General features: G+C 38.9%; 3 protein-coding genes across 3 annotated transcripts; 1 reads left to right on the top strand and 2 right to left on the bottom strand.

The window, feature by feature from the left end:
* Positions 1–1,601: 1,601 nt before the first annotated feature.
* LOC121768706 (terminal nucleotidyltransferase 4B-like) lies at positions 1,602–6,894 on the bottom strand. Its single transcript, XM_042165241.1, has 13 exons — positions 6,548–6,894; positions 6,236–6,348; positions 6,082–6,138; positions 5,406–5,501; positions 5,250–5,320; positions 4,160–4,202; positions 3,973–4,053; positions 3,670–3,750; positions 3,500–3,550; positions 3,158–3,255; positions 3,014–3,062; positions 2,724–2,768; positions 1,602–2,259 (listed from the first exon to the last, which is right to left on the bottom strand). Exons 1-13 carry the CDS (start codon positions 6,873–6,875, stop codon positions 1,810–1,812), a joined length of 1,563 nt encoding a protein of 520 aa, XP_042021175.1. The 5' UTR covers positions 6,876–6,894; the 3' UTR covers positions 1,602–1,809.
* Positions 6,895–12,887: 5,993 nt separating this feature from the next.
* Positions 12,888–18,629, bottom strand: LOC121767565 (probable protein phosphatase 2C 39). Its single transcript, XM_042163866.1, has 5 exons — positions 18,597–18,629; positions 13,759–14,013; positions 13,397–13,673; positions 13,172–13,326; positions 12,888–13,025 (listed from the first exon to the last, which is right to left on the bottom strand). The coding sequence occupies exons 1-5, from the start codon at positions 18,627–18,629 to the stop codon at positions 12,888–12,890; spliced, it is 858 nt and encodes a 285-aa protein (XP_042019800.1).
* A 3,679-nt stretch (positions 18,630–22,308) lies between these two features.
* On the top strand, positions 22,309–23,652 carry LOC121767773 (mitogen-activated protein kinase kinase kinase 17-like). Its single transcript, XM_042164098.1, has one exon. It carries the CDS (start codon positions 22,472–22,474, stop codon positions 23,528–23,530), a length of 1,059 nt encoding a protein of 352 aa, XP_042020032.1. The 5' UTR covers positions 22,309–22,471; the 3' UTR covers positions 23,531–23,652.
* Positions 23,653–24,118: the final 466 nt, after the last annotated feature.

The following is a 24,118-nucleotide window of genomic DNA, read 5'->3' as shown; positions in this document are numbered from 1 at the left end:
ACGGCACTGAAGCCGTAATTCCGGTTGAGATCGGCATACCCAGCCCCCGAACTCTTAATTTCTCAACAGAACTGAATGACGACGGACTGAGAGCCGAACTAGATCTTGCCGAAGAAAGAAGAGAATTGGCCTTCATAAAAGAAGCCAAGTACAAGGAGCAAGTAACCCGGTATTATAACCAAAGGGTGAAAAAGCTGCAGTTTCAAGTGGGAGATCTCGTATTGAGAAACAATGGAGTAAGCCGAGCAGAGAAGCTGGGCAAACTTGAACCCACCTGGGAAGGTCCGTATCGGGTGTCAGAAGTCCTGGGAAAAGGGTCTTATAAATTAACCCACATGTCAGGAGAACAAGTACCCCGAACATGGCATATTTCCAACCTCAAGAAGTTCTATTTGTAAGAGACAAGGTCCGGTCAGTCTTGTGTCTAGTTCGGTCCTAGGGTTATGTGCTTTCTTATTTTTATTGTTCTTGTGTCTAGTTCGGTCCTAGGGTTATGTGCGTTTTGTCTCTTATAAATGTTACTGAGGTATGTTGTTCCTTAAAGGCTGATCCCCTTTTTTTGGATCATGTATTAAAGACAATTGTGAGTCCAAGCTTCTAAGGAAGATACAAGATTCCACAATTCAGCTTAAGAAACAAGCAATTCGTCTGAAACGAACTGCAATAAGCCGGAAACCACTCCGGTTAACTAGGGAAAGTCCAATCCAAGCGATAAAACTCGCCAAATAAGGACACTAACTAAGTCCGGTCAAAGAAGAGTTTACTTCATAAGACCGAGGACGAGTACAGGGAAAGTCCAATCCAAGCGATAAAACTCGCCAAATAAGGACACTAACTCAGTCCGGTCAAAGAAGAGTTTACTTCATAAGACCGAGGACGAGTACAATAAATGAAATAAAAAATACCGACGAAAGTCTTTGCATACAGATAAAGTATTACTCTCTCTACAATACATCCACCACCATTAGATGTCACACTACGCCGCACGACACGAGGGGTTTAAGAAATACTAGTACTATAATACAAACCAAATAAAAGTGTTAAGTGAAATATAGTACATCTTTAACTTTATATAGAATATTAATTTTATAATAAAATATAAGTAAAAATGAATGAGGGAAAAGTGAGATCTATTATAAAAAGTAAGTGCACGGGTTTAAGAAATACTATTTATAATATAATATAAAATGAATAAACAAGTTAGTGAAATATAAGTCCTAATTTTATATAGAGTATTAAGTTTATAATAAAATATAAGTAAAAATTAGCCAATGAAATCTATTATTAAAAGTACTAATAAAAAGTAAGGGTGGCAAATGTTTGTTGGCAGACCAAAAAAACTAATAAGAAACATGATAGTCAATTCGCTACAGTGAAGTTATTTTGGCAAAAGGACTGCCTATAAAATTAAACCCTTAGTTCAAGGACTACTAGAGATATTTTTAAAATCCAGGACTACTTGTGAAATAAATCATTAGTTCAAAGACTATTTTTATAGTTCACTCAAACAAAATATATTTGTACAAGAACCTGAACCGAAAAAATTGTAGAACGTAATAAATAAAATGTATTAGTACACAAACTTGTAGCCTGTAGGTGTGTTTTGCCAAAATTTAAGCATTTAATGCGAATACTCAGAAAACTAGTTTTGTGTTTAAAAGATATCAAAAGTCGTTTAATTGGCTAGAACACTATTGCAGATTGCATTTCCTATATTCAGTCCTAACAAAATTATACAGATTGAAATGATACAACGAGGCCATGATTCCTGTTGAATCTTCAATTGAGTCTCACTTCTCAAATCAGTTATCATCCCGAGCTCTGAAGGTGTCTCCATCTCCGCTTTGGCCCCCACCTCTTCTCGCTCTGCTCCTTTTCGCGTCTGTCTATAGAGGCATGACCTTTCACCTTTTTAGAAGATCTTTTCTCCTTAGAAGCCTTTCTTTTCTTACCTGATGATTTCACATCGCTATCACCAGGAGTTCCACCAACTCCACGTGGGAGTGGTTCCGCCTCCTCATCGTTCAAGGCCCAGTTACAGTAAATTTCCTGCTGATCACTGTGCAGCCGATCCAGAGGCTCTCCGTTACTGGGGAATAAGTTATTGAATGTCAGCTTCCCATCAGACCCTCCCCTTCGTTCCAGTAATACCGCATCAGGCCTGATTATAGCACTAAGGATACTCTTGTTCGGACCAAGATGCGCTATTGTCTTTGTATTAGTCAATGTAGAAAAAGCCATTGCAAAAGCAGATTTTGCCTGCACCAAGACCAACATGAGACCACGCATAGGCAAGTGGAACAGTCCATAAATAACTCACACAAACACACTTGTGATGTAATTTGCCAAAACTGAAAGATGGTGTCTAATCGAATATATTTTCAGCTCATGCTGCAACTGCAATAGGGGTGAAGTTTGCTTCGTTTTTGCAGCAAACAACCAAAAATAGATATAGGTAAACTAATGTCTAAAAACAAAGTTGGATACTACAAAAACAGTGAAATCACTAACCAATCTTCTACTATTAGTGGAGTAAATCATATGCTCTAATTTGCATGAGCAAATTGTGGGCTTGTTTAAGAAAAAAGGTAGTAGTAAGGAAACATTGAATCCATTTTCCCAGATTAAGTTGAAGTCAAGATGAATAACAGCAAGATCTCTAATCCCCACTATATTCGACAGTGACTAGCGTGTATCATGACAAAATAAAGAAAACAACCTACCTGATAATAGTTGAACGAGCTCTTCCCTATATCATTGCCTGGACCCTGTTTTCACATGTAAAATGTATGAATTACAAAATACAATCCATGCAATGGGGGAAATTACCCTCTTTCATGTTGTAAGAGCCAGAAGAGGTGAGCTTGCATTGCATCATAAAAACAAGACGAGAACAGAGAAATTCTGTACAGATACTATCACACACTCTCCTCCCATGATTGAATCATAGAGTTCCTGATAATTGTTTCCAGGGGAGGGGAGATGCAAGAAAAATCAAATTCCAAAGGGTAACCTGTGGATCTTCAATGGCAATTAGAGATGGCCTGCCTTCGACTGAGAATCTGAAATAAAAATTTACAGATTTTAAGCAAAAATAACTGTTGATCAAAATAAAAATACGAAAACCAATAGAAAATTTAAATTGACGACTAGTTACCCTTTAATATCTTTTTGGAAGAAAGTGCCTTTACCATTGCAAGATACACCAACATCAACCGTGTTTAACTTACAGCCGTACATGTCAAAAAAGTTCACCTAACATCCACAAGAAAATTGTATGAAATTTATATTCTTGACTCTGAAATAGGGAACATTTTTTTAGATATTTTCAAAGAATAAGTTCCTATAGGCTACACAAAAATCTCAAATTATGAATCAGGTAAGACGAAGTTTTCTTAAAAATCAAAAGCAAACAATATGACTATATTACGTTTTTTAACACATGGCTCAGAAATATTAAAATAATTTTGGAATATAGTTAGAAAAAGTAACGACATACCAGTAAGAATCCTAGGTTACATTCTGGAGAAGTTTGGTTATCTCGCTGAGTCTGCCAAAAAAGAAATTTGTAACAGAGCTGTTTAGAAAACATATCATGAGAAAATTCTAGTAAAGACAATGTATACAAGTCCTATTCACCTATAGCCTAGTTTCCAAAACAATACTCACATATTTACACAAAATATTTACCCGTAACATTGCTATGAGCATAGAAAGAAGTGCATAGGATCCAATTCCACCTGTGTACACCTGAAGGATAGTGGCAAGTTATGATAAATAGAAATGGGATGATGAAGGGCAGCTCAGTTGGTAAGACGCTTCACCTCCAACCAATAGGCCAAGGAATCGAGTCACCTCAGCCACATATGCAAATGGGGAACCATTAATTTTTATTTTAGAAAAAATAAAAGCTAAACAGAAATGTAATTGCAAGGATCAAAATCTGAAGGAAAACAACAAAACATATTTTACCTCATTTAACTCTCTTTGCTGAAGGAAGACTTTCAAAATTAGACACAATGGTTTTAGAGGGGGCCATTTAGACACAGCATCCTGCAAATCAAAGAGAAAAAAATGAATTGGAATAAAATAAAGTCTCTAGATATTAACACAATCCAAATTAAACAAACAAATCCAGCAGGTAGACAAAAATTAATACCTTTATAAACTCAGCAGCTTTTGGTCCATTATGAACATCAAAACTGTTAAGAGAGATATATTAATTTCAAAAGACACATAAAAAATATATAAAACTGAAAGTTCATTTACAGGTATACATCTTAAATTCTTAATTAGATGCAAAGTGATGAGAAATGAAGTTCAGCCTGCATTATGCAAGACATATTATATGATCTCTCTAGTTTCTGTGACAGGCAGTAGTCTACATCAAGTCATCAACAAAATACCAAGAAATTTTGGGTTAGAAATTAGAATGTTAGATACCCAGAAAACTGCAAGAGAAATGAAATGCACCTAGGTCATAGATGTAACCCTGTTCTTTGTTATTTCATTCTAGTTATTCCATTCAGTTAACAAATTACTATTTGATGGTTTAATTCTGTTTTGTTCAATTGTGCTGCTGACAATTTGGTACGACCTGCCATATCAGATCAAATGTTGTACCATTCAAATGGAGATGTAGAAGAGATTCGAAAGTTAGAGGAAGGGAAAGAGGCAATTTAGGCAGAAATCTGTCTCTAGCAACCTTGCATGAGAAAAAAATAGCCAGATCAATAGTTTAGAGATAAAGCTTAGATTGGCAGTAGTGTTAATGTGAGAAAGGAGGTACATGAGAAGATGTCAGCATATTGCATCTCCATCGACCAACAGTTCCTATGCAGCCACCTCAGTTGCGTGATTATATTTTAACCGCAAGCCACATTGATCTGGACCCACTTTTGATGGGGCAGTTGAACAGCATGGCTTACGAGAGTCAGTAAGTACTCGAGGCTCCAATTTCTGAGTTAAATTTATGAATTTGCATAATACTCTCTCTTCAAGAGAATAAATACAATTGCTAGATGGTGTGGTATGTGGCTCTAAATATATAAACCAACATGTAAACAATGTTTTAAGAAGTTTCTACAAGTCTGCTATTATCCCAAACTGGTAAAATGGAAACATGATGATTCATTATAACAAATACCGTGTATAGACTGCAAGTGGAATTACTTAGTAGGAGTACTAAATTACTTGTCGGAAATCTGCCAAATCATTTTTTTGGAAGAAGCTGAAGAACAGAGACTAACCTTATATCAAAAGCAAATCCACTTTTTTTCTCCACAAATTTGATAATCGGTACCCGTGCTCTTGCAATAACCTAATATTGTAAAATTAAGGAAGACAATTAAGAATGAGAAAGTACAACAAACTAGGCGACACTGAGTTTAAAGCGCCAAAGATACCTGCATCTTTTTAACAATTCCTCTTTGAGACAGTGCCCTTGAGAGAGCCTGAAGGCCTATCTGAGGAGTTCTTACATTTGAACCTAATATCACAACCTGCCAAGTGATAAACTGTCAACTAAGACTGTTTATGTTACTGGTTGCATTTGCCTAACTAACATGTTCATAATAATTATTTTATATGAAAAAATGCACAGTTCCAGAGAGCAATGTTCCCTTAACTACAAACAAATGGATAAATTCTTGGGACAGCATTAGTTTCAGCAGACACATGGACACATGGTCGATTACCCAACCATTCACGTGCCCAGGTGAAGAAGTGAAGTCTGAATTACTCTAGCAATATGACAGCAACAAATCTAAACTAGATTTGAGGAATGTATATCCATCAAACGGTCACTGTATGCAAGTACATATATTTATTTATATCACGGTTGGTGAATTTTCTGGTTTATCAATTCATATTGGTAATGGTAATGTTTCTGCATGACTTGCAAGATGAAATAAGGATACAAAAATAAAAGTCACAACTGAAAGTATAGAGCATCAAATTCAGTCATCACATTTCAGGAAAGATGCCACTTCAACTACAAGGTTGAGAAACCTACTATGAAAGTAGTAATAAAACAATATATACACAGTAACCACTAACATGCCAAACAACTGACAAACTTACATCAATATCACTGGATGGAAGGTAAAGCCCCGTCTCAAATGATCCAAAAACTTCGGCCTGTATGGCAAATTTATGGAAAGTAGTCATGACTCATGATACTAAATACAAAAATAAAATCATCTGCGAGCAAGAAAATGCATTTAAATCAATGTACCACTGCATTAGGCCAGATGTAGTTGATCACATCAAACACGGATTTTATAGCAGCATTCCTAGATTCTTGCTCCTCAGCAGTTGGCGACAAAAAATCACAAAAATCAAGTATCTCTGCACATACACGAAACAGAGCAGCACAAAAATCAGATGCTGAGCTAATCAGCTCAACAAGGTCTATCTTAGTATCAAAAATCAGAATCACAACTCGAAAGAGCTGGTTCTGCAGTTACCAGTGTCTCACGAACTCTAAGCAATAGTTAAACATATAACCTAGCCAAAACAAGTTGGGTACGCGGCAAAAAACTCACACCTTTATGTAGACGAAGCATAGGGCTTCTGAAGCGAGAATTGGCGCGAAACCAGTTGCCTTCCAGCTTTCTGTCCGGCGACGGAGCGGCATCGCGCGACGGTGGAGGAGGAGTGGCTGAAAATAATGTGCCATTATCCGCTGCCTCGTTCATGTCGAGGGAGAAGTAATCAGGGGCAGCCGATTCCGGTGAGGGACATTGGATGGTGGAGAGGGAAATATGGTTGCGCAAGACAATGTAAGGTTCAATTTCGGGGGAGGAAGACGGCGGAGGCGGAGGAGTCGACGATTCGCCGGCAAGAGGACTTAGGGTTTCATACAATATTTCCATTGTAATAATTCGCAGGAAAGAGAAACTCATAATTCTTATATATACTGATTTTGTTAATTATAGCAATACATCAAAATAAATAAATAAATAAATAAATAAATAAATAAAATAAGATACTTTTTCAAAGTAACTAAAAATTGATAGATTTTTGTTTTATATCCTGAAAATTTATTGAATAAATAAATACTAGTGTTGTTTTTAAATTATTGATATGTACATCAAAATAGATGAGCACAACAGAAATATTTTGCATGTCATAAACGTCCCTAACCCCCCCAAAAAAACTACTCCTAGTAAAAATCTATTTTAGTAAAAAAAAATATTAATAATATTTTAATTATTTTTTTCTTTCTAATGCTTTCTTAGTTTATCAATTATCTATTAAAACATATGTCGTTTCAAAAATTAATATTTTTTAAAGATAAATAGAATATGACAATAGTATAATTAAAATATTAAAAAATAAAAGTGATATTTCATAATGAACTATTTACAAATTTACCACCAAGAGAACTGTGCAACTTTAAAAAGCTCTTATACTTGTCTAATAATTTAAGGGAAAATATCTTTCAAATTTACTATTAGAGTAATTATGAATAAGCTCCCATCATCCACTTAATAATAAAAGAGAAAATATTTTATCAAATAATGCTTGTTTGGTGGATAAGATATGATAATTCCAAGCTTGATAAATTATCATGGTTAAGCCTAGATAATATAACATTGGATAATTAATTTATGTGTTTGGTTTAGCAAGATAGAATTCAAGATAATGTGTAAAAAACTTTTGTATCCTTCGTAGTTGTTACTCCCTCCGTCCCATCTCAAGTGATTGACGGTTTTTCGGCATGTGTTTAAAAAAATGATACTAATAAATATGAGTAGTTAAAGTTGATATAAAGTAAAGTAAGTAAGAGAATAATGTAGATACAATTGTCTTCTATATGATTCTCGCTCTTACTTTACTTTATCTCCACTTTAACTATTTATTATCATCTTCGCTAAACAAAGGTAGAAAAAAATCAATCACTTGAATTGAGACGAAGGGAGTATTAGTTAATTAGATTCATGAATTTAGTATAAATATACTTAACTCGGATTTTATTAACATAGTATTTAATAATTTAATGATAATGAAATTGGTATGTTTATAAATGTATAATTAAGAAAATTTGTAAAAGAAAACTTATTTTGAGACTGAGTTTTAATTTCTGCCATATGTACATGAAATGAGTTCCCCTATGTAAATCAACCGCATTAATTATTTATTTTTAAATAATTAATTATATAGAGGCGACACAAATGCAGCCCCGACACAAATGCAGCCCCGACAGCAGCTCTCGTGGCCTAATTCCTACTGTTCGCCAACCCAACAACTGCACACACTGCCGCAATATCCGTCCTACATTGGTGGACCTGATCCGATACCGCCATATGGAGCGTCGACTTACGGACTCCCTGGACCACAACCGCAAAAGTAGGCCCGGATTCAGCCCGCTACCGGTTGTTTTCCGTTGATCGGTCACCAATGCTCAGCAGCGCCGGTGCCGGGTGCGGCTGTCCAGCCGTACAGAGGATGCCCAATGGACGCCGTCGTCGTACCCGATGATGCCATTGTAGAGGAAGTCCACGATAAGAGCTGCAACGAAGTAATGCTCTTCAATCGCAAGTCCCATGACGGAGATGAGATGCTAATGGTTGTCCTGCCTCCTCTAGCTGTGATCTCTCTGCCGTGCAGCCCCGATGTCAGTGGAGAGGAGGGGGAATTGTTTAAAGATGAAGCGCCCATACCAGCTGGGATCCCTCCGTCGTGCAGCCCAAATCAGGATTACGGTGATCACACTTCGGTTCTAATTGAATAGGTCGATTCAATGGAGTTTGAGCACCTTGGTGAGGGGAATGATAGGATTGAAGTTATTGGTGAAAACAAGGATCGAGATCGAGTTGATGAGAATGAGTCATTGGTTTTGGGTGAAGAGGGGAAAAGAACCGATGCATTACTTGATGTTGATATCATTGGGGAATCTTTGGAGCCAAATGAAGTATATATGGAGCCGAATGAAGTGTATAATTGGACTGGGCAGTGTTGTATATTTGATCCAAGAGGGAATATCTACCAAAGTTTTGATCGTGATTGGAAGAGGTCTGAAGCAATTATTGGAACGAGCATGATAATTCAGATACGTTGTCACACGATAGTCGGTTATTGGCGTACAAAACAACGATCTTATGTTTTTTTAATCCAGGAGGGGATGGCTCTGTTATCGTCGCTCGTCGTTGCTTCTTGGTTCCCACCTTGAGGGCAAGGTGGATTTTAACCGTGTGGGAGTTTATACGATTATATCTTCGGAAATATCTCCCATATCTCTATTATTATATTATCATATCTTTTCCATATCTTTATTATCTTGTTCACCAAGTTAGGTTATTCGTAGGAATATTATAAATAGGACCTATTGTTATTCTCATTATTCAATCAATGAAATCATAATTATTGTCTTTTATGTTTATTTAGTTTTTCCGTTTAGAATTTTCGATTGTCGACAAAGCACGGTTTCTCTGTGACTTTCTTTATCTTTTTCACTTGATAAGGGTATTTCCCTTATCAGGTTGCAAGAGACTGTCCTATGCCTCTTCATGCCATTCTCTTTGCAAAACATATCAAACTCACTAGAAAGATATTCCAGGCCATTATCAATCCTAAGGCATTTCACACTCTTGCCTTTCTCCAACTCCACCTCCTTGCACCACATTTTAAATTTTGCAAATGTTTATGACTTCTCTCTCAGAATATAGGCCCACAACTTTCTAGTATAATCATCAGTAATAGACAAATAGTACCTTCCTCCACCAACATAATTAATAGGAGAAGGACCCCATAGGTCACTGTGTATGTAGTCAAGAGAGGTTGTAGATGAGTGTATACCTGTAGGATATGGGGCTTTCTTTGCTTTCCCCAGAATGCATTGCTCACATGGATCTAACTTGTTGTTGACATCTCCAGGGATTAAACCCTTTTCACTAGTTCTTTCATGCTGCCCTTAGCTGGGTGGCCCAATCTCAAGTGCCATAGCTTCATATTTTCAGTAGATATGGAGTAGCTTTCTCCATCAACAGCTTCAGCAGTTAGGTAGTAAAGTGTATGCTCTCTTTCAACCACCATAACTAATTGATTCCCTGATTGCACCATAATCTTTCCCTGACTCATCAAAATATTAAATCCTTTATGTTCTAGCATCTCAGAGAGATCAGGTTCCTCTTAACATCAAGAATAAATCTCACTTCTGTCAAGATCTTGATAGAACCATCTTGAAGCCTCAGCTTCACCTTCCCAACTCCCCTGATCTTGCAGATGTGATTGTTTCCAAGAAGAACTGTTCCATCTGCCTCATTGAGATCATGAAACCAGCTCCTATTGGGGCACATGTGAAACAACACCCAGAATCCATAATCCATTTCTGACTTACCCCATTTTCTAACACATTCAGAAGTTGGGCTGGTGGATCAACACCCTCTACACAATCAGAGGTGTTCTGCCCTTTTTCCTCAGAGGCCTGCTTCATCTTCCATGCAAAGCAATCTTTCTTTAGATGCCCAGGCTTTTTGCACCAGTGACATGACCTGGTTTCTTTTTGGGTATCAGAGGTGGATCCCTTGGAATTTTCTTCATACTTCTTCCTGAATTTAGGCTTCTTGAATTTCTTCACATTTACAGCCTCCGGGGCTTGAAGATCAGACCCCTTGCTGGTATTTTTCTGAAGCTCTTTAGCCATCAGAGCTGAATAAACCTCTATGTAAGTAATAGGCTTGTCTTTACCATAGATGATGACATCACTCAATTGATCATAGGAACTAGGCAGAGCATTGAGTGTCAAGATAGCCTTATCTTTATTAGAAATCTTGACATCCACCGAGCCAAGATCATCAATAATCTTGTTGAACTCCTCCAGCTGCTCTATGATGGATCTGTCAGTAATAAAGCTGTAGAAGTAGAGCCTCTTCTTAAGATAAAGTCTATTTGCTAGAGACTTAGCCAAATAGACTTCATCCAATTTCTCTAGAATCTCTGTAGCAGTCTTGGATTCTTGCACATCCCTTAGAACTTTGTCTCCCAAACACAAGATGACTGCACTATGGGCCTTGAGCTGCATCTCATCAAGCTTGGCCTGGGATTTCTCATCAAGTGCTGGAGCTTTCCCTTTCTCACTCGGAGTAGCAAGAATTGCTGCCAAACCTTGTTGGATCAAAACAACCTTCATCTTCATCTTCATCTTCGACGGGCCATAATCATTTTTGCCTGTGAATTTCTCTGCATCTAGCCTTGCTGCCATCTCTGAAACCGTCTGAACTTCTGCAAACCAGCTTCAACTTCCCACCGGACGGCGCCACTTGTTAACACAACACACAAAGCTCACACACTATTTTGGAATTCACACACTCAATTATGAACTCACACACACCAATCTTGATGAAGAAAGAGAGGTTTCTTGGAGAAAAAGAATTCTCTTTTATTGATTAACTCACTAACTCTAGTTACAAGTGAAAAACCGAGCTATATATGAAGCTCATACAATGTGGTAACGCTTACTAACAGAAAAAGAATCAAGAAACAAGAATCAAGAACTAGAGCTAATAACTGCTCTTTCCTAACAGAATAACTAACTTCCTAACAGCTAGTTTTTTGATTCCTTCTTCCTTTAATTCTTCTAGAACTAGGATCTGAATGTGCACTCATTCTTACACAACTGAATGACCCAAATAACTTAGCTATCTACGAGTTATTAGTGCCATCAAACTGGCACTTAGATTACATCTTATCGTGATTCTCATGAGAACATATCGTACACTTTATCGTTATTTCGAAAAGAACACATATTACACTTTATTCTCATTCTTTAGAGAAAATATCTTACCAAAAAAAAATATTATTTGTTTGTATAATCTTCAATCTTTGGCAATAGTTTTGGTTCCAATTTATTCATTATTATTATTATGACCATTGTTATAACATTTATTTAAAATAAACATGGTGTTCTACTACTAAGATTTGTATGGAGCGAGCAGCATCACAAATGGAAGTCCAATGTATATTCCGATCCACACCGATAATATATCTTTATCTCTCATCTTGTCTACCTTACTTGTAAAAGTTCAATGTTTATTTCTGGTTCAATGTTTATTTCTGCCTACATGTGCGGAGTGTGTTAAATGTCTAACTCTTGTTCCACATCAACTTAGTGATAATCCTGTCTCAATCTATATAAATATAGATAACAATCTGCCTTTACAATGCCCTTTAAGGAAATGAGACCTTATTTTGGGATTATAAATGAATATTAAATTTAAGACCACGCCACAAACGAACTGGACACTTTTTGACTTGACATTACTCTCTATCGCTTGTGTTGAGCAACACAACAAAAAACCCATAATAAGCCAAAAAGTAGTCAAACTATCCAAAGAAACATAAGAAAAAAAGACCCACTAATAATCCTCCGTCAGGCTACAAGTGAGGCGCTCCAAATTGGACGTTGTTTTGCAAAAATAATAATAGTTAGAGTAGAGGTAAAGTAAAGTAAGATAATAATGTATATACGACTCTCTTCTATATTATTCTTTCTCCTACTTTACTTTCTCTCAATTTTAACTATTTATTATTATCTTTGCAAAACATCGGCCAAAAAGGAATATCTCACTTGTAGTGGAACAGAGGTAAAGTAAAGTAAGATAATAATGTATATACGACTTTCTTCTACTTTACTTTATCTCTACTTTAACTATTTATTGTTATCTTCGCAAAACAACGGCAAAAAAGAAATTTCTCACTTGTAGTGGAACAGGGGAAGTATTACTCATATTTTTGTTAGGTGGGTGACATGTGTAGTTGGAGGCAGACAATCATCTTATCTAAAAACGGTAGACATATACGCCAAAGTAGAAAGCATTCTTCCAAGGTTTCTGATCCACAAACGAAGCAAAACTATCCAAAGAAACATAAGAAAAAAAAACTAGCTAGCCAAACCTTACAACAATGCAAGAGATATCGTCTGTGCTTTTTCTAGCAAGTGCTTCTTCATTAAGTCGTTTGGCTGCGGATTTGGCATCTTTGATCTGCCTGATACACTTGACTGCTTCTTCATTAGACATAACCTGATGTTCGATGCATATCCAAAAACATCAATCATTAGTCAAGGATTTGAGTGTTCGAGTTATCACGGGATATATAGATGGGAAGCATTATTGGTCATTTTTTAAAATAAAAAAAGAAAAGAAAAGTAGAATAAGCACCAACTAACCATCCAAACACCATCACTGGCCAATATCATAAATTCAGTTTCATCATCTATCGTCTCTACTATGACATCTGGCTCGGAGCTAAGATGATCCTTGATAGTTTTATCGCCAAACGCTCTCGCTACCGCTAGTTGTCCATCAACACGCGGTACATCACCTGAGACAAGAAAGCGCGAATATATCAAGTGATAAATGGAAGATTTGAAGGCAATATAAATGACATGTACCTGGAAACTTTGTTACAAAGCCACCCTTGTTCTCAATAGTGTCCCTTTCCCTTTCAGGCTCATGATCAATCGACAACTGCTTCGCCACGCCATTCTTGCAGATCACGGCACGAGAATCTCCAACGTTGGCAACCACAAGCTTCCGGCAATTGATCAATATAGCTGTCACAGCTGTGGAACCCCCTTTTCCGAGATCCTTGGCTTTCTCCAGTATCGTGCTATCAGTTATGCGATAGGCTCTCCTGATAGCAGTGTCAGTAGCAGTCCAGAAGTCAGGCTGCAGCATCCATGAAAGCAACAAACTATTTATTATCCTACTTGTGATTAAAGATTGATGAATAGTATACAGCTATATGTGTCACCTCTTTCAATATGTTGTTAAAAAGATGAGATTTGAGATAATTAGGGATCTCGCGGCTCAAATGGCCATCAAATATAGCAAACAGACCAAGCTCATTCTCATCCACTTGTCTGAATTCAGCAAAAACATAATCTTCCATGGCGTGGCCTGATTTTCCCTCCACCAAATGATATCCATGTTTAATTTTCTTTGACATCTTACTTTTCCCTTTTCCTGTATCTCTATCATATGCTGCTTGAGTTATACATACCTTTTCCTGCATAATATATACCATATATTTATTGGCTTGGAACAATATATTATATGCGAATCTTTCACTCACCAATATTCCTGGAGTATAACAACTTCCAATTACTCTGTGTTTAAATGCAAATATGGCTTGCAAATTCAAGAGGAAACAAGAAAAATGAATTGAACAACATAAGAGCATCCGCAGCGGTGGCGGTTGGCGCCACCGCCGTCCGTGCCAGCGGCAAGGCGAAGGACCGCCACCGCTGCAACCGCGCCGCTGGCACGGCGCTGCTCGATGTATCGAGCACGTCCGTGCCAGCGGACGCACACGTGGCGGTCTCTGATTCGCCAACGGCATAGCCGTTGGTTTCAAACATTTTTTTATTTTTTTTTTTAAAAAATCGGATTTTTATTAAAAAAAATCGATAAAAAATAAAAAAAAAAAATTTCACTTCCCCAAAAAATTATATCCGTTTATAACCGTTTTTCCCCACTTTTTAATTTTTTTTTATTTTTTTACCCCAAAAATACACACTTTCATCTATAAATACCCCCAATTTCACTCCAAAAAATTCACACTTTCACTACACAATTCTCATCATCAATCTCTCATATCCATTTTCATCTTCCTCTCACACCCTACAACACCACTATGTCCGGTAACGACGACAACCCAAGCGGCTCTCACGGTTGGAACCCCGAATGGTTCGGTTCGCAACCGTTTCATAGTCCGGAAACGGAATATTCGGCCCCTCCTCTCACCCAAGATTCGGGCGTTCCGAGTGGCTACCGGCCATACCCAATCGACGATCAAGGTGCCTCCGATGGGCGCTACGGGTGGACACCGGAGCCTAGGCCTCGCGCCCCTTCCCAAATGCCGAATCCTCCATCTCGCGCCGGTGTCCGCACACCGTACTCACCGGCGGAGATGGAAAGATTGTTCAAGGCGTACTTGGAAATCTCCGAAGATGCGGTGGTTGGAACGAACCAATCCGGCGATCACTTTTGGTGGCGCGTCTCTAGCCGGTACAATGCACACCGGCCGCCGGGAACGATCGAGCGCAACGAGAGTATGGTGCGCAACTGCATCGGCCGAGCCAACGAAGAAATTGGCAAGTTCAACGGCTATTTCATCCAGGAGTCCCGGAATGCCGGGAGCGGCCGAAGCGAGGTCGACATCATCACCGCCTCGCTGAGCACCTACCAATCCATGAACGGTAAGTCGTTCAAATATCTTAACGTTTGGCAGGAGACGCGGACGCACCCGAAGTATAAGGGAGGCATAACATCCTCCTCTAGCGGCTCCTCCAAACGCTCACGGTCGGCATCCCTATCCGACGCCGGCGAAGAAGTGGCTAGCCAACTCGCCGAAGCTAACTTGGGTAGCCCCGATGCCCAACCAAGCGGTTCCCGACGCCGACCGCAAGGTAGGAAGAAGGCGGCGGCCGAACGACGTCGCGCCGCGACTCCATCTGCCCCTGCTCCCGAACCCGCACCCTATGTTCCACCTCCACCCCCGAACAACTCGTTGTGGGCCCTTTTGGCCCAACTCAATATGGCCGATAGGTCAACTATGACCCCCACGCAACTTCAAACGCACGAGTCCATGATATTGGGTCTCCAAAAACAATTGGGGTTGGTGCCGCCGGATGCGTAGTCTTCCTCGGGTTATATTAGCCAATAATTATGTAATTTTTAATTTTTAGGAGTTTAATTATGTAATTTTTAATTTTTAGTATTTTAATTATGTAATTTTTAATTTTTAGGATTTTAATTATGTCTTTTTATTTTATTTGTAATTTGTTATTTTTATTGTGGTTTTTTTAATGAATTTTAGTATTATGAAAATGTTTTTGTGTAATTGAATTTTATATTAATTGTGCTCGTCCTTGCGGAAGAGCACAGTTGTGGGTGTTGTGCTCTTGCCAGAGAGCAGGTGTTACGGACGTTCTCCGTAACGAGGCCGGATGGCTAACTTCTCGGAGAGATAAGGTGATCGAACCTTCGACGTGCTCGAAAGATAGACCACGGATTGCTGATTTTCGGACGTTCTCCGACGAACAACAATTGGGAAACGAAATATGATATTCTTGTTACTCAAGACAAGTTTGTGGAAAATAATATATTCATTGAATTATTAAAATGATAACAAGCTCTCCTATTTATAATACTAGAATCTACTACCCTAACTTAATGAACAAGAAACAAATATCTAAACAAATATGGGAAAGATATGGTGAATAAGGGAAAACTAAATAATTAGAAGATCCTAAGAGATATGATAGATATGATCGTATCAACTCCCCCACGGTTGAAATCCACCTTGTCCTCAAGGTGGGGACCACGAAGCAAAAATGAGAGTTGAAATAAGAAGCTTCGGCGAGACAACTCCTCCTGGATCAAACACACACCGAACAGCTGAACGTCTCCCTTTTTCACCCTTGTCAAAAATCAACAAAGGAGACCCAATGTTGTCGGCAGAATTCCATGCCAAAATGAAAATCTTGTTCACGCCTCTCAGAATGCTCAAACATGGCATGTCATTGCGCGGAGGGATCAACCTTGCATCGGTATCGAGCGAGGTTGATCGATGAATCATACTTGTAACCTCACCTACATTCCAATCCATATAGACACAAGCCATTACGGGCAAACTCGTGTAAGAACCATCTCCTTTCTTACCCACTTCTTTAGACTTTAATCTCAGCTCATCCATTTCTACTATAAGGTCCGATTTTGTTGTCTCAAGTGCAGCCTTATACTCAACTATAATATTCTCAATCTCCATCATCTCTTCTCCTTCTTGTATATTTGTTACCCATTTTTTCTTCATTGAGCTCGGGATAGCAGCTTGTGGATGCAGATTAGACACCGCCAATGGTGTTGTCACGGGCAGTGAGTGCAAGGGCTGGAAAGGTCCCGGAGCGGCGTAGGGTAGCAGCTCCAAAGGCGGTAAAGGACTCGGCCGCTGCAGCTGGCGATCTGATTGGGGCAGCGGCGGCGACGGTTGGTAATTTTGGTTGGGCTGCTTTGCCGAAATGGTTGTTGTCAGAGGTGATTCCAAACATGAAGGCTGGCGAGTCGCAGGTTGATCCGATTGCTGAAATACGAGCGGCCGTCGCTGGATCGATGGGTTTCCCTGAGGTGGTTGGAAATCCAGCCTAAGATTTATAGACTCGGTGGTGCTGTGTCGCGGTGGAGCCAATGAGACATTGGGGTATAAACCCGACTGCCCACGAGAAGCCATAGTATTTCTCGATGGAGGGTATTCTAGCGTCCGGTGCGACGAAGAAACAACTGGCTCATCGGGCTGCGATAATGATCGGAATTTGCTCACTCGGTCATCTGTGGCATCGACATGAGTTTCCTTCCTGTCCCATACCTCCAACAAGTGATCTAACTCTGCATTAATCGGTTCCTCTGCTATGATTGCTGAACGAGGCTGCCGAGACGCGGGCCCTCTAACGGAATACCTTCTGGGAAAGGTGTACAGCGGCGCCGCTGTGTCACGCGCCGTGTAAGGTTGATTCCGACGTGAGTTAGGGACATGGCCCAACGGCTGATCATACACCGAGACCTCGTTGAAGGGGCGTTGCCTTGGTGTCTCTCGATAGACAGGTGGGTCCCAACAGGTAGGTCGGCGCTTGGGCGGTGATGGCGAGTACATATCTAGCTCGTAGGATGAAGAACGCGGATATGCAGTGGTCCGACGGGTCCATGGTGGGTCCCAGTTGTCGCGACGACGAGTCTGCCTTGGCTCCCGGTTGAACGGTTGCCGTGCTAAATTGTCCAACCGTCGATCCAAGTTGTCGAAGCGAGCATTCAACTTTTCAAACCCTAAAGTGATTGGGTCGACAGAAGACTTCCCGGATTGATCTCTTTGGTCCGGTCGATAGTCGCCGGTGTTGGGGTGTCGCGGCGGGCAGATCTGCAGCGCCGGCGTCGCCCCCCTCGTCGGCAGTTCCGACGTATATTGGCCATGGTGTGTTGACGTCATGAGTACGGTGGAGTGGATTAGATGCGGTTGTGATGGTAGTGCTGTGGCTGAATTTTTTTTTTTTTTTTTTTTTTTTTTTTTTTGGGAAATATAGATGAACGAAGATGGAGGATGAGTACGGGAATGAAAGCACCAGTTGTTACGGACGTTCTCCGTAACGAGGCCGGATGGCTAACTTCTCGGAGAGATAAGGTGATCGAACCTTCGACGTGCTCGAAAGATAGACCACGGATTGCTGATTTTCGGACGTTCTCCGACGAACAACAATTGGGAAACGAAATATGATATTCTTGTTACTCAAGACAAGTTTGTGGAAAATAATATATTCATTGAATTATTAAAATGATAACAAGCTCTCCTATTTATAATACTAGAATCTACTACCCTAACTTAATGAACAAGAAACAAATATTTAAACAAATATGGGAAAGATATGGTGAATAAGGGAAAACTAAATAATTAGAAGATCCTAAGAGATATGATAGATATGATCGTATCAGCAGGCATGAATAGTACCGCCCGGGCCCACAACCGTGCCGCTGGTAAGAGCACGGTTGTGGATGCTCTAACAAGCAGAAATGAAAAAATCCGATAATTTAGATGGGCAGTACCTTAACCTTTTGGATGATATCCTTCCCTGTCATAGTTTTGTAAGGAAACTAGGAGTATATACGAATGAATGATGGGAATTGGTGCGAGTGCGACGTACATCGAGTAGAGCGGAGTTGTAAGCGGAAGAGAGATGATGACGAGCCTTGTACGGTCGACACGCATCCCCTTCTTTAGTCATGACGTGTTAACATCTCTCTATTTGCATTTAAATACTAGTATTGCCCTCTTGCTCTACACGGCCGAAATATTTTTTAGAAATAAATCTTTAGAACATACAGGGGTTGGACAAGAATAATAATTTCACAATTTGAAAATTAATTATCAACTCTGGATTTTATATGCAACTATCACAGTTAAAAAAATGGTCACCCACGATTTAATTTAAAAGTCATGTTTCACAATTAAAAAAAATCTAATCCGTAACAATGTTTATTTTTAGTGTACAATTTGTTATTTTCTGAAATTGCATGTGATTTTATTTTCTCAACTGTAAATACATTAAGTTTCGATTTGTCTTATTTTGCATGTTAATTGCACTATCACAAAATTAATTTTGAGTGTATAATTTTGCATGTTAAATTGCACTATCCCAAAATTCATCTTCACTTATTTCAGTCAATAATAAATGAGCAAATAATATGGGCTCGATGCGAACTGGCCTCCAACTTTATCCATTTATACAATTTTGCATTGTAGTTGTCAGACAAATTAAATATGGATCAATAACACAATTTGGGCCCAACATACATATATATACGCGAGATCAAATTCAAATGTAAATCTTTCTGAATGAATAACAGAATAAGGGACCAATTTAATGTCATAAAAGAAACAATACTATTATATACTCCATATAAATAAGTCGATCGTATGATAAAATAAGTATTGTTGCATATCAATATGTAGGTCATTCAGTAAGATTATTTGATAATTATCACTAAATATACTAACTTTCTAATTTTTCTATTTTGCAAATGAAATTGTTTTTCATTAAATATTTATAAAATTACTATACCTTAATAAGTTTCTAATTATTTTTTATAAAGAATATATTTAAATATATTCTTGTCCTATGGCACAAATATTACTCACAAACTTTTGACTAAAGCTTGTGTCTATCTACCTTATAATTAGGTCAGGTATGCTAGACAATTATAATCTAGCTTGTCTCTCATTTTCCAATTCGTATTAGTTGTATTTTGTTGGTGACAAAAATAATTTGTGGCTGGTGATGATAAAAGTTAGGTGACCAGAAATTAGTTAGTAAATTCGGCAAAGATAAAGCCAATGATGGCTACTTAAAGGAAGGAATTAACGAGCCAATGTAAAACCAATTGTGCTTTTCTTCAAGAGTGTAACGTGGAACGTGTTCTTCAAGAGTGTAACGTGCAACGTGTCACACCAAGTGATCAGAAAGGAATGATTCATGAAAAGGAAATTCATCCATACTCCCACCTAAAATAATTTGATAGTACTAATATTCTTTTAAACCCATCACTTCTAAGTATTTTGTGCAAGTTATTGCATGCAAAGTAATGTAAAGTAGTGTGGTAATTGAGCATATATTGTTATAAAAATCATGAAAAGTAATGTAATAGATAAATATTGATGCGATATACATTATACACAATCAAAATTAAATAGATACTTTGGTACGTGAGTGTACTATGCGCAAATTTATTGTACAGTTATATTTTAAAATGTTTTAAGATATAAATTGGGCTGTTACCTATTTGTTGGACTAATCTCTTAACTAAACGATGTATTGTCGTTTAAATGTCCCTCCTTAAATCAATTCCTGGCTCGCTCCCGGGTGGAATGCATAGGAGACCATCTCTTAACTATACGGATGTATGCACGGAACACGATTAAAATAGTCAACTCATTCTGTACTATCTGATGTATGCATGGTACATTCGACCTAATTATGAAACATGGAAAGGGGGCGATCCTAAATTACTGTATAGTGGATGCGAATCCTCTTCTTGTATTGATATTCATATTCCCAGCTGTGAGATACCCTTTAATTATTAGGGTGTCCTTTTTATTTTCCTTGTGGCAGAGTCACAATATATCATGGAAAGTTGGAAAATTGATGCTTGAGATTACACCTCACAAATTCACAAACTGTCGTATATTTTTATGGAGTATATATATTCATGAATGCCATAACTTAAGCACAAGGTCATGAATTAAACTGTTTTAATTTTTTAGATCTTGGGAGAGACGAGTACAACTCCTAAATGTTTTTATTAGTTTGATTATTACTAATTCATAGTAATTGCGGTAAGTGTAGCGAATAAATGACTGATTGTTGATTCATAAATAATCTGCCTCTTTACCTAATGCTTATGCCTCGAAAACGAAAATTGGGACCAAATTTCGACTATACACTTTATAAAAGTATAAAAAAATCCATACCCCAACATTTATGAGATACGAAGGATGAAATTGAGTACTACCGTACATAATTATCCAAGACACTAAATACTAACTATATAGATATATAGTGAAAAACATAGGTGGGTCTAGAAGTCAGGATTGGTTATTCATTGTCAACAGCGATCATCGCACTTACTATGTCGACGAGGACCTTCCACACTCTATCAGAAAATACAAGTTTTGTTTCATATTTCGTTGTGTCTTGATTATAATTAAACCTCCAATATTCTAAGGAGCATTAAATTAGAAAGAAAGTAAGTGAGAAAATAAATTACTATAATGTTCCTTATAAATAAATCATGAGCTACCACATCTCCAAATCTTTCCGCTGCAGATGGCATAGTTTGTGGCGGTGAACAGTGAATTCGAGCGCACAACTCTTCTACCAAATTCAGGCATTTTTCCACCTCCTAGATTAATAGGGAGTAGTATAACATTAATATTACCACTAAACAAAATCATGCGAAACACCATAGTTTTTTTCTCTCCTTTCACACTCTAGTCATGTGAGCCAAAAGCTTCAAATAAAATCATGATTCATTCACCTCAATTTTCCCATTAATTACTTCAAATCAAGTTGCCTCACTACAATGCCCTCGGTCGTTGTACCTAGCACATATCCGAAAATTATTTTTAAAACGTTTTACTGTATATTTTTACAGCAAATGGCCGCCGCAAAGCGCATGACGTCATACAAATAGATTGGTTGCGTAGAAGCGGTGATAGCGGCACGTGCCCCCCTCTTTAGAAACAATAGGCCGGCCACCGTTGGCCGGAGCTCCCCTCTAGACCTCTCACGTGCGGCGCCGTCATGTCACGTGTGGATTAGTGGTTAGACAGTACAGTATACCGAACCAAAAATAACATACCATATATACAGTATCAAAAATACATTATAAAAAAATATCATACCGAATTTATTGTTATATCGAATTATGGTATACCGAAGTTTCAGTATGGAATAATTCTTAGTATATTGTTATTATACCAAAATTCGATATACCATACTGTTTCTTATATCATACGGTAATTTCAGTACGGTAAACAGAATATTTGATATTTTTACATACCCCTAGAATGGATCGCTACCAACTAATGTCAGATACCCTAAACAAAGATGGATATGGTTTGTTGGCCATCCCTTTGCAATTCATGGACTAACAATGAAAGTAAACCAACACTGGGAGCCTATAGGATCGATTAAAAAAGTAGAAAATGGATTAAATTTATTATTTTAATTCTGAATTGGAAAAACGTGTGGCCGTCAATCGCATTCGTATATAGGGAGGTGTAGACTGCAAGGAAAATAAATAGTACTAGTAATACTAGTACTAGATTATTAACCACTAATAACGATTCAGTTCAAAACCAACTTAGCAGTAGTGCTTTTTTAAAAAAAAATAAATCGCTCTTCTCTCTCGCGAATTAAATCATGGAGTGGAAAAGGGGTCCGGTAATAGGCCGGGGCTCCTCCGCCGCCGTATCGCTCGCCACGAGCGACGCCGGCGACATCTTTGCCGTGAAATCAGCTAAAATGTCATCATCCAGCTCCTTACGCAACGAGCAGATTCTGATTTCTCAGCTCAGCTCACCTTTCATAGTGAAATGCCTGGGTTCTGATATCACACGCGAGAGAGATGAATTCGTGTTCAACATTTTTCTGGAGTATGTCTCCGGCGGAACGCTTTCCGATCTGATCAGAAGCAACGGCGGCTCCCTCGATGAAACGACGATCAAATTCTACGCGAATCAGATGGCGGAGGGGCTGAACTATCTCCACCGTGCCGGAATCGTGCACTGCGACATCAAAGGCCAGAACGTGCTGATCGCCGACCGCGGCGGGCTGAAAATCGCCGACTTCGGATGCGCGAAGAGAGCGGAAAGCGGCGGCTCTGTTTTCGCCGGAACACCGGTGTACATGGCGCCGGAGGTCGCGCGCGGCGAGGGGCAGGGGTTTCCGGCGGATGTTTGGGCGATGGGGTGCACGATCATCGAGATGGCGACGGGGGAGAATCCGTGGCCGGAGATGAACGATCCCACGGCGGCGCTGTACAGAGTCGCGTTCTCCTGCGACGTGCCGGAGATTCCGAGGTGGTTTTCCGGCGCGGCGAGGGATTTTGCGGCCAAGTGCTTTGCGCGGGACCCGGAGAAGCGGTGGACGGCGGAGAAGCTGCTAGGGCACCCGTTCCTTGACTCTGCGGAGGGCGGCGTTGGGAAGTCCACGAAGAAATCTCCGACGAGTGTGATGGATCAGTGCTTTTGGGATACTTTGGAGGTTCCGGATTGGACGACAGAGAATGCTTCGACATCGGATTCTCCGGCGGCGAGGATCGGAGGATTGATCGGAGATGGATTGAATTCGGATTACTCGGCTGCGGCGGTGGGGGAGGAGGGTTGGGTGACGGTTAGGGGCGGTGCGACTGAAGAAGGAACTAATATGAACATCGTAGAGCTTATTGAAATTGAGGATACATTGTTTCGTTTAAATTGAGATGGAATTAGGAAATGATATTGATATTAGTGATTTGGAATATGTTGTTAGTGATGATGACGTAGATGATACTGTATCAACAAGTGTTGTTCTCGAAAAAATATTGATGAACTATTTTTTAATTCAGATCATCTTTCCGATGCTATATTTAGTAGTACAAATTTAAAAACTTGTGTTTTGGACCTCTAATAACATCTCACAATGTCCCCATCGCTTTTGTGTGCTGACTTTTCATTAAGCAAACGAAAATGAATGAAAACTTAATGAAACACATCAAAGAAATGGCATTGTTCTACTTACCAGACTTTTATACGCTTATTTTGTTGTAATTTGTCAACCGACAACACGTGATTTTATGAGTTTTTGAACGGTTGAGAATAAAAAAATTAGCAACTTTTCTTTCTTGAATGTGAAAAAGGATTTTAATCCCATTTCTAGAGTGGCAAATGAACAGTGTAGTACTCTCTCCATTTCCCGGTAATGGAGGCGTTTCTTTTTGGCACGGGATTTAAAAAATATTGTGTTAAGTGAGTTAAGAAAAGGAAAAATAAAGTAGGAAATGAAAAAGTTAGACAGATAAGTAATAAG

The sequence above is a fragment of the Salvia splendens genome, chromosome 15, assembly GCF_004379255.2.
Source record: "Salvia splendens isolate huo1 chromosome 15, SspV2, whole genome shotgun sequence".
NCBI classification, from domain to species: Eukaryota; Viridiplantae; Streptophyta; class Magnoliopsida; order Lamiales; family Lamiaceae; genus Salvia; species Salvia splendens.
Note: the sequence above shows the minus strand (reverse complement) of the source record. Positions and strands in the feature narration are given on the sequence as shown.

What these genes read in the sequence shown, in the direction of transcription:
- LOC121767565 (XM_042163866.1), bottom strand. Translation starts at nt 18,629, where the DNA reads ATGACAGGGAAGGATATCATCCAAAAGGTTAAG. An exon ending in ATATCATCCAAAAGGTTAAG is followed by an intron (nt 14,014 to 18,596) that starts GTACTGCCCATC and finishes TATATTATGCAG; the next exon opens with GAAAAGGTATGTATAACTCA. An exon ending in CTTTGTAACAAAGTTTCCAG is followed by an intron (nt 13,327 to 13,396) that starts GTACATGTCATT and finishes TTCTTGTCTCAG; the next exon opens with GTGATGTACCGCGTGTTGAT.
- LOC121768706 (XM_042165241.1), bottom strand. Translation starts at nt 6,875, where the DNA reads ATGGAAATATTGTATGAAACCCTAAGTCCTCTTGCCGGCGAATCGTCG. An exon ending in GTAACCTAGGATTCTTACTG is followed by an intron (nt 3,256 to 3,499) that starts GTATGTCGTTAC and finishes TGTGGATGTTAG; the next exon opens with GTGAACTTTTTTGACATGTA. An exon ending in GCTCGTTCAACTATTATCAG is followed by an intron (nt 2,260 to 2,723) that starts GTAGGTTGTTTT and finishes GTCTTGGTGCAG; the next exon opens with GCAAAATCTGCTTTTGCAAT.
- LOC121767773 (XM_042164098.1), top strand. Translation starts at nt 22,472, where the DNA reads ATGGAGTGGAAAAGGGGTCCGGTAATAGGCCGGGGCTCCTCCGCCGCC.